Here is a 10135-nt window from a genome sequence, read left to right on the forward strand (position 1 = left end):
GTGGGCCGGCGGCGCCGGCGGGGGCGGGAGGTGTGGCGGCGGCTGGTTTCGCGCCCGGGTCGGGGGAACGCCGCGGTCCCCGGCTTATCCCCCTGCCGACCGGCCGAGTTCGGGGGTCGCCGGCCCTCCCCGCCTCTCCCCGGCCTCGCTCATTGGTTCAGCCCCTAGCTGGCCGCCCTCGCGGGGGTAGGGGGCGGCGATCGGCGGGCGGGGCAGGGGTGCGGGCGGGCCCGGAGTGGGGGGCGCCCAGCCCGCGGGGGTGCAGGGAGGAAGGCCACGCAGGGGGTGTGGCGCCCGCAGCAAGTCCCCAGGAGCGGGCGGGCTGTCTGTCGGGAAGTGCGGGGAAGCTCCGCGTCTGCATCAGGAAAACGGTACCTCCCCGTGTTGTGGCCGAGGGAGCCGACGCCCCAGTAACTCTGCCCGAGGCAGGCACACAGTAGTGGTAGAGTCGGAAATGGAATTCCCAAGGCACCCGACTCAGCGCTCCCGGTGCGCGGCCTCGCCGCTGCACCTGTACGGGAAGTGTCTGCCAGACGTGCTCTGAGCATTCTATCTCTGCTCTGAGTCCCTTGGCGCTCAGAGGGAATGCCGCCAGGGAGGTGGCTCAGCCCCTACTTGCTGGGTTGTGTACACCAGAACCGGTCAACTACAAATGCAGAAAATAAAGTGCTCCAGAGCCCGGGCCCTACCGAGGAGGGAGAGGTGGCAACCGGCTGGAGTCGCTGAATGCGTCAGGAAGGCAGCTGAGTTGAGCTGGGCGGGATTCCCAAGATCAATGGCAGAACCTTCCAGGTGTGGGACGCCAAAGCAAAGACTCACAGGTGGGTGAGGACGGGAGCCGGTTCCAGTTTTCTCTAACCAAGGTCATTTCTCCGTTACCCCGCTGTCACAGATTGCACCAGGAAGCTCAGCACAGTCTTTGCATGCTGCTGTGGAACAGGTGTTGAAAACCCAGATAACCACAGGGATGGGCAGATAAGGTGGACAAGTTAGTAGGGCGCCTGGGGACGCTGGGAAACAGGAGAGTGCAGGCTCTTTAACTGAAGCGGCAGCTAGTTGTTGCCAAGCAGCAAAGCTCCCAGGTGGCCAGATCTTCCCATTTTCCAAGAAGGTCGGATGAGTGAAATCCCCCCATCTGTACCTATAGGTAAATCATTGTCATTTCTCAAAAAACAAACACCGAGGGACTAACCAAAACAGGTCTGTTAGCCAAACGTGGCTTTTCCCAGCATAGTGTGAGGACTATATCTCATATTAAAGACTGAGATTTTGCATCTTTTGATTATAAATTATTTCCAACCTGTCTTCGTTCTTTTATAGGATGGAGGCGAGGCTTGTCCTTCCTTTGCAGTCCCCTGAAGGGCCTGAAATAGGAGCCAGGGCAGCCACTCAGAGATGCTGGTTTCAGGGAGGAGTCTCGAAGGTGCTTTCCTGAATCTCAGTGAATATCTTGTGGTTTCAGGTCTCTTCTGAGGACCACTCGGGCTAGGGGATGATAACATATTCCTTTAGAGACAAAGTGCCATTGTCAGTGATTAAATGTGACTGGTAGGGGCGTCTGGGTAGCTCAGTCAGTTAAGCATCTACCTTTAGCTCAAGTCATGATCCCGGGGTCCTGGGATCCAGCCCCACATCAGGCTCCCTGCTCAGCGGAGAGCCTGCTTCTCCCTCTGCCTGCCACTCCCCCTGCTTGTGCGCATGCAGTCTCTGTCTATATTAAATAAATAAATCTTATAAATAAATAAATAAATAAATATAACTAGTAGATGAAACAAACTGGTTTATTTACTGCAGAACTTCTCAGAGCCTTTATTATTATTTTTTTAAGATTTATTTATTGGTGAGAGAGGGTGCTTGGGAGCAGGAGGGGCAGAGGGAGAGAATCTTAAGCAGACTCTGTGCTGAGCATGGAGCCTCACGTGGGCCCTGAGATCATGACCTGAGCTCAAAACCAAGAGTCAGATGCTTAACCAACTGAGCCACCCAGGTGCCCCCTCGGAGCCTTTAAAATGTCCGTCTGTACAGAGGAACTGGAGCAGACTTAAACAGCACTTGCAAACGTTCTATTTCTTCAACGCTAAAATGTATGTCTTCCGTGTATGTTACTCTGGATGTGTCGTTTAATGTAGGTTCTCTGTTTTTTCCCTTCTAGAGAAAGTCATCGGTAAGTCAGTGGTTTTATAATCAGCAGTGTCTTAGAATCAGGAATGTCGGTGGTCAACCGGTGATGCCGAGCACGGGAGTTTGAAGCCTTTTTAGTGGAGAACCTTCGGGACCTCAGCTTACCTAAGACTCTCGCTCAGAGCTTTGAAACCTTTTCCTCTTTCTGTGCTTTTCAGGGTTCTGCCCTGCCCCTCGGCTCTGCATCTGATGGCTGGGATCCCAGCGATCTTGCCTTCCTCCAATCGTTGTTATCCTGTTATCATCACGTGAACTCTTCCCGTGGTCGCATCACCCTCCCACAACCTGGAGTGGTTCTAAGGAACCTCAGTTGATGGTCAAGTTGTCTCCCTGAGGAATTCTCCGGTCTTGGTGGAGTGTGGACCATTTGGCCTCCCTCTTTTTGGCGTGGTAATCTCCTGACAAATCTCTCTGTACACACACACAGGTTGACTTTTTCCACTTTTGGAAACAGACCCTGCCTCTCTTCAGAGCCATCAAGCCTGTACCGGAAGGGGTCTCCCAGTCTTGGAGTACCCTGCTTTGTTCCTGGACTCTCTGCTTTGTTCTGGAACTATGTGGGCCTCAGCTCAGGCAGTGTCAAAACAGTCTAGGCCTCCAGACCTCCCAGGAGGGCAGAACTTGTTTTCCTCGCCCACGAAGCTGGACTCACCTGCTTGGATAGGAGACCACATCTTTACTTCTGTTATCTTATAATAATCACAGGACTCACATTCCGAGTCATTTACACTGGCATGCCTTCATTCCTGGTACCCTCCGCTGTCTCTCCCCCAGTCCTGCTGCAGCCACTCCTTAGCCCAGGCCCCAAGAATGGTCCCTGTGGCAGCAGCTGGCGTCATTTCAAGAGGTAGCGACGTTTGAGGACCTGACCAAAGATTGGAAGCGTTTGAAAGTCTCTGGGAAGGCCCGCTGCAGGGACACAATGCTGGACAGTTACGAGAACGTGGCCCCTCAGGGTAAGGACTCAGAATCTTCCTTCACTAAACCCTTGTACCGTCAACAGGGGAAAACTACCATTCGGAAATTTCCCACCACTTTCTCCTTGATTCTGCTAAAATGAGGACAGACTCTTCAGCCTCGAGAAATTGATTACATTGATTGTAGGAAGGCTGAAAAGCCCTCCCTGGTGCTAACTTCAGGCTCAGAGTTTGCTGTTCTCATGTGGTGCCTTCCGGCAACATTCTCCCGTGTGTATGATTGCAACAATTAAGCATTTCCATGTATCCTCTCTCCTGTACAATTAATAAAGACAGGTTAATTCGGTTCTGTTTCATGAGCTAACAGGTTACTTTATTCTGTTTGCCTAAAGTCTAAAATTACTACACATTTCTGTATATCTTACTGACTTAAAATTCTTTTGACATGATCAGGTTTTGAGCGGCCTCAGTTGGCTTTCTAGCTGCTTTATTCTGTTACTGTTTTATACTATGTTATCTTTCTTCTGTGCAGTAGTCTTCAGAAATCCCATGGAAGAATGAGGAACTTTGGAGGGAGAGTCTCCCAGAGGGAATAGCGGTGATTTTAACTTTGTTTTCTCGCTCGCTCTCTTAGGCTCCTTCTTACAGTTCTCCGTGATGCCCCAGAAAGCTGCAAATGACCCTCCCGGTGTTTCCAGTACAAGTGATACGGAAATGGAGATACGTACCATGAGAGAAAAGTTTCTTATAAGTGTGACGAAGTTAGTAGAAAGCAAAAGTTACAACAGCAAGGTATTTTCCAAAGAAAAGTACTTCCAAACGATAAAGGAAGTCAAAGAAGCTAAGGAAAAGGGGAAGAAGTCCTCACGTGACTACCGCCGCGCAGCAAGATACGACGTGATCTCCGTGCAAGGCACAGAGAAACTAATAGAGGCGACGCACGGAGAACGGGACCGCGTTCGGTATTACGTGCATAAGGAGGAATTGTTTGATATTCTCCACGACACGCATCTCAGTATTGGACACGGCGGGCGGACACGCATGCTCAAGGAGCTACAAGGAAAATACGGGAATGTCACCAAAGAGGTCATTGTCTTGTATCTGACACTCTGTAAACAGTGCCACCAGAAGAACCCGGTACCCAAGAGAGGTCTCGCCCCCAGGCCCATTAAGGACATTGACTCCAGATGCCAAGTGGAAGTACTTGACATGCAGTCCAACGCCGATGGTGAGTTCAGGTTTATTTTATATTACCAGGACCGCTTGACCAAGTTTATCATGTTACGGCCGTTAAAAGCCAAGCGGGCGCGTGAGGTGGTCAGTGTCCTATTGGACATTTTCACAATTCTCGGGACACCTAGCGTGTTAGACTCAGGCAGCGGCGTGGAGTTCACAAACCAGGTTATTCACCAGCTCAATGAGGTATGGCCGGACCTAAAGATTGTCGGTGGTCAGCAGCGCCCTGGCCAGGGCCCGGGCTCCCTGGAGCAAGCCAGCCATGACGTCAAGAGCATGATAAATGCCTGGATGCAGAGTCACCGCTCACGTCGCTGGGCCCAAGGCCTGGGATTCATGCAGATGGTGAGGAATCAGCTGTTCGACGTGTCCTTGCAGCGAAGCCCATTCGAAGCGATGTTTGGTTTTAAGGCCAAACTCGGGCTGTATTCCTCACACTTACCCCGGGAAACCGTGGCCGTCTTACAAACAGAGGAAGAGCTGGAAATTGCTGAAGAACAACTAGAAAGTAGCCTTTGGGTCAGGCAGGAAGAAAGGGCTGAGGTCGGAGCGGACAGATCCGACATGGATGAGGACCTCGATCCCCCCGCTCCGGAAGCTGCAGAGCCCTGCACCTCACAGGGGGCCCCAGGTCTCTTCTGCTGGTGACCGGGCACCTGCCGAGTGGGTACCCACGGCATCTGTGGGTCCGTACGGCTCCCAAAATTCCCTGGGGAAAGGAGCACAAAGCTGCACTCTCCCGTCGCTCAAACTGTCCATGCCGGTCCTTGCTCGAAGGGGATAACCGGGTCGGGTCTGTGACCTGGGGCCACCGTGACAAACCTTGGCAGCCCAGAACAGCAGGAATTTATTCTCTCGTCGTTCCAGAGACCAAAAGTTCAGAATCGGGGTGTCAGCAGGGTTCGCTCCTTCTGGAGGCTCTGAGGAAGAATCCATTCCGTGCCTCTCTCCTCTCTCTGGTGGCTGCTGGCAATCCTTGGCTGGTACACGTCCAGTCTCTGCCTCGTCTTTCTGTGGGTCTCCACGTGGCCTTCTCCCCTCTGTCTCTGTGTGCGTTCTCCTTTTCCGTCTCTTAGAAGGACATCATTGGATACCCGATCCACGTCATTGGATTTAAGGCCCACCCCAGTCGAGGATGATCTCATCTCAAGAGCCCCCCCTTAACTGTATTTGCAAAGACCTTTTTTCCAAGTGAGGTCAGATCGGCAGGTATTGGGGGTTTGTCCTTGGGTGTATCTGGGGGACACAGTCTACCAACTGTAGTCAGTAGAGGAGTATGTTTGCCTGCAGAACGTGAACTCATGGGGTCTTCAGTGTGTAAGCTGGTGCTTATGCCCTCCATGTATCTGGTACGTATTCCTTCTGCCAAATCCTCAGACAATATCCCAAAACGCGGGGGCATCAGAGGAAAAGATGGAGACGAAGTACAGGTAGCGAGAAGAGGTTGATCTGACATAGCTTGGAGACTGGCCCCCTCCGCGCCTGCGCTCTATTTCCTGCCTCAAGAAGAGCCGCAGGTACCATCCCTGCTCTCAGAATGGCACGCACAGGGAATGGTCTGACCTGCCTGGAACAGACTTTAAAAGTTGGCCAGAATTAAGACATGCCTGGGATTTGGGTCTGAGTCTGCCAGGTGTCTCTGCCTCAAGAATAGAAAAGCACGTCTTTCTGGAAGAGCTCAGTACGTTCCAGGAAATGACCAGTCGCCAGGGACTCTGGAGCACAGGGCAAACATGGGCCAGAGGTCCCTGCTCCGGCCAGAGACGACTAGAGCAGGGGCCTGTCTGGGTCATGGTTCAGGGTGAGGAGAACAGACCTGGCCAAGGAGAAGGATGATGCCCTGGGTACGGTCGTGTTCCCACGGCCTAGACGATGCCAAGCCATCAGAGGGGTTCGGTGAGGATTTGTCGTGGAAACGAATGGTTCTGCAGAGATGGACGCAGGAAAGGGGAGGGCCTGGTCTTTGTTCTCCACGCACCCTCCCCGCATATCCTGGAGCCATCCAAAGCCCATTCTGATCGCCCCTCGAGCAGGTTTCCTCCTCCATACGGGGCACTACGTACCCCTACCTACGGAAGGGGAGACGCTGCCTGCCTCACAGGGCTGTTGTGCGAGCCAGTGAGAGAATGTGTGAAGGGACTTTGTCTACACACCGAAGTTAGTTGTCCTTGCTACCAGCGGAGCCCGTCCCCCACGTGAAAGCTGGGGGCCTCTGCCCTTCCTTTGCTGGTTAAACAGTGTTACAGGGAGGCTACATGATTGTTATTAGAAAGGAGGTAATAGCACCTTCCAGCGTGTTTCGGGGGGCCAAAATCTTGCTCCATCCTTGGCTGGGACCTCACTCTGCATTGCTCCTTTGTCACTCTCCCTGGCAGGGCCTGGGAGGCCCGGCTCGACCCATGTTACCGACCCTCATGCTGACCTACCACCTCCTGGTGGCCGGGCAAACCGGGAACCGCATCCCCGACCCGTGCAGGGGAGAGGTGAGATGAGGCGCAGCGTCCCTGCCTTCCCCGGGGAGGGGCTACAGATAACCCAGGTTTCCCGAGCTGCTGCGTCGCCGCCCTCCCTTCCCCTTTCACTTCTTGCTACTGGTGGTGGGAGCGAGTTAGGGGTGGACACGGAGACCCGGTGCGGCCTCGCTCTGCGTTTGCGCATCTGGAGCAAAGGCTCCTGGGGCACCGCCAGATGCTTCCGGTTTGCGAATGTAGTTTGCGTGAGAAACTCAGATCATTGCCGTCGTTCTCAAAACGAGGTTTCATATACACCTCTTGAAAACTTGGGCCGTCCGGCCACACCAGGCCCGCAGCAAAGGACTGGAGCTCGGCGGTAGCCCCCAGGGGGCAGTCTGCGCATGCGTCCTCCGGGCGGCCACCCTCTGGCCACGCAGCATACGTGCTCGTGCATTTCTGTGGCCCGTGGCTGAAGACAGGCGCGTGAAATGAGAATGTGAACCACGGCCAGAAACCGACCGCTGTTATCTTTAAGAATTTATGATGCAAGTGGCATTCCACATCAGCGGGAGGGGTGGTTTTAGTCAGCTAATTAGCTCTCGGTCAAGAACACATGACATCTGATTCCTAAACAAGAAACGGAACTGTAAAGATATTGGGGGAGAAATGGGGGATTGTCGTGATCTTGGAATGGAAAAAGCCTTCCTGAGCCCTACATGAAATTCAAAAGCCATAAAAGAAAAAGCTGATATACTTGCCCTCCTGAAAATTTCAGATATCCGTGGGAAATACCGCCGTTCACAAAGAGAACAAAGATAAGTGACATTGGGAGAAAACATTGGCAACACCTAAAACCATCCTAATTTTTAAAAGGATGCTTACGAATGAGTAATGAACAGAGCAGCCAATAGAGAGCGAGCAGAGGCTAACCACGGAAGAAAGAGAAATGGGGAATTAATGCTTCACGTGCCTGTGTGCAGCTGTGCTGTGATCGAGGAACCCTGGGCTTGTCAGATTGGGGCTGTCCGTTTCAAGGAAACAGACCCAAGTTATTTGAGAATCTTCATGTCTTCCATTGTGCGCGTGGAAGAAGCAGCACGTGCCTGGTGATCCTGTCCTGATTGAACAAACCCTACTGATACAGAGATAAACCGATTGCTACCTTATTTTCAAGACAGCTCTGTTAGTTTCCCAGGGCTGCCCCGAACAAACTGGGGGGCCAAAACAACAGAAGTGTATCGTGTCACAGTTCTGGAAGCCAGAAGTCTGAGATCAAGGTGTCCACAGTGTTGGGTCCTTGCCGGGGCTCTGGGGAGACTTCGGTGCCTCTCCTGTCTTCTGGTAGCCTCAAGTGTCCCTGGGCGTGCAGGTGACATTCTCCCCATGCCTTCGCACCTGTGTGTGTGTCTGTCTCCGTGTCCAAGGGTCCCCTTCCAATGAGGACCCCATCGTGTTAGATTAGGGCCCACCCTAGCGATGTCATTTTAGCTTGATCGTCTGCATCCTTACTTGGCAATAAGGTCACTTTCAAAAGTACTGGGAGGGACAGCTTCAGCCTCTTTTTTTGGAGGGGTGGAGCTGGGGGATACGGTTCAACCCAGAGCCGCAGGCAATCAGAAGGACAGGTTTTTTTTCCAGAGGTAATTTTTACAAGGTGTAGCGACAATTTCTAAAGTCTTGGAAGACTTAACACAGCCCACTGTTTAAATAGCAACAGAGAACAAAACACAAAAAATCGGTACTGGTTGCAGAGGTTCACGCAAATCTTCGTTTTACACAGAAGCAAATTGATGCTAAGATCTTAATACCTTGTCCTTCTGGATCATTCGGCTTAGTTTTATGGTGCAGAATGGGATCTACTTCCACATCTGTCGGAGAGAGGGAACGTCGCCCTCAAGGTTGAGTGCACCGCGGCCATTCGCCGACCCTCGGAGTTCAGAAGTGCAGTGGAAAGAGCTATTCTGGTCCCCAAATACACTTCTGCTTTTCTATCTGGGTTTTTAGGGGATTTTGGGGGGAGATTTTCCTGCTTGTGTGTTGGGGGAGGTAAGAACATCTCACATGAGATCTACCCTCTTAACAACTTTTTAAGTATACAATACGCTATTGTTAACTGTAGGCAAAATGTCCAGATGTCCAGAATATAATCATCTTGCATAACTGAAACTTTACACCCCTTGAAAAGCAGTCCCCCATTTCCCCTCCCCCTAATCCCTGGCAACCACCATTCTGCCGTCCGCTTCTCTCGACTGTTTCGGATTCCTCATTAGAGCGGAATCCTGCAATATTTGTCCTGTGTGACTGCTTTATTCACATAACGCCCTCAAGGTTCACCCATGTGGCCACACGTAGCAGGGTTTCCTTTTTTGAGGCAGAATAAACCATTGTGGGCACAGAGCACACTTTCTTCATTCCTCCATCCCTCGATGGACACGTGAGTCACTTCCACGTCTTGGCTGTCGTGAATAATGCTGCAGTGAACGTAGGAGTGCAAATATCTTTTCAAGATCCTGATTTCAGCTCTTGGGTAAAAGTGTTAAGAGTGGGGTTGCTGAGGGGTGCCTGGGTGGCACAGTGGTTAAGCGTCTGCCTTCGGCTCAAGGCGTGATCCCAGCGTTATGGGTTTGAGCCCCACATCAGGCTCCTCTGCTATGAGCCTGCTTCTTCCTCTTCTACTCCCCGTGCTTGTGTTCCCTCTCTCGCTGGCTGTCTCTATCTCTGTCACATAAATAAATAAAAATCTTAAAAAAAAAAAAAAAGTGGGGTTGCTGGATTATATGATATATCTGTATTGAATTTTTTTAGGACCCTCCACACTGTTTTCCATGGTGGCCACACCGTTCAGCATTTCCGCCAACAGTATGGCAGAGGTCCCATTTCCCCATGTTCTCGCCAACACTTGTTACCTTTTGGGTTTTATTGATAATAACATTCCTAACAGGTGCGACGTGGTATCTCATTGTGGCTTTCATTTGCATTTCCCCGATGACTAATGATGTTGGGCCTCTTGTCACGTACCTATTGACCATTTGTATGTCTTCTTCGGAGAAATGTCTGTTCAAGTCCTTGGCCTATTTTTCAATTGGGTTGTTTGGGGTTTTTGGTGGTGGTGGTGGTGGGGTTTTTTTTTTGGTTTTATTTTTGTTTTGGGGTTTTTTTTTTTGTTTTTTTTTGTTTTTTTTTTTTTTGCTTTGAGTTGAAGGAACTCCTTATATTTCTTGGATATCAACCCTTTATCAGATAAATGGTCTGCAAATATTTTCTCCCGTTCCAGAGTCTGCCTTTCACTCTCTGAGCTTCGCTGTGCAGACCCTTTTTAGTTTGATGTAGGCCCGCTTGTCTCTTTTC

At 51.4% G+C, this 10135-nt stretch overlaps 1 protein-coding gene across 1 annotated transcript; it reads left to right on the plus strand.

Moving 5' to 3' along the window:
* KRBA2 (KRAB-A domain containing 2) lies at window positions 1-9546 on the plus strand. The gene is given in 4 exon segments (XM_057311327.1): window positions 1-821; window positions 2340-2988; window positions 2991-3137; window positions 3733-9546. Coding segments are annotated over 3 exon segments (1470 nt in total). The 5' UTR covers window positions 1-821; window positions 2340-2915; the 3' UTR covers window positions 4983-9546.
* Window positions 9547-10135: the final 589 nt, after the last annotated feature.

Source organism: Ursus arctos, unplaced genomic scaffold (assembly GCF_023065955.2).
Source record: "Ursus arctos isolate Adak ecotype North America unplaced genomic scaffold, UrsArc2.0 scaffold_14, whole genome shotgun sequence".
In the NCBI taxonomy this organism is placed as follows: domain Eukaryota; kingdom Metazoa; phylum Chordata; class Mammalia; order Carnivora; family Ursidae; genus Ursus; species Ursus arctos.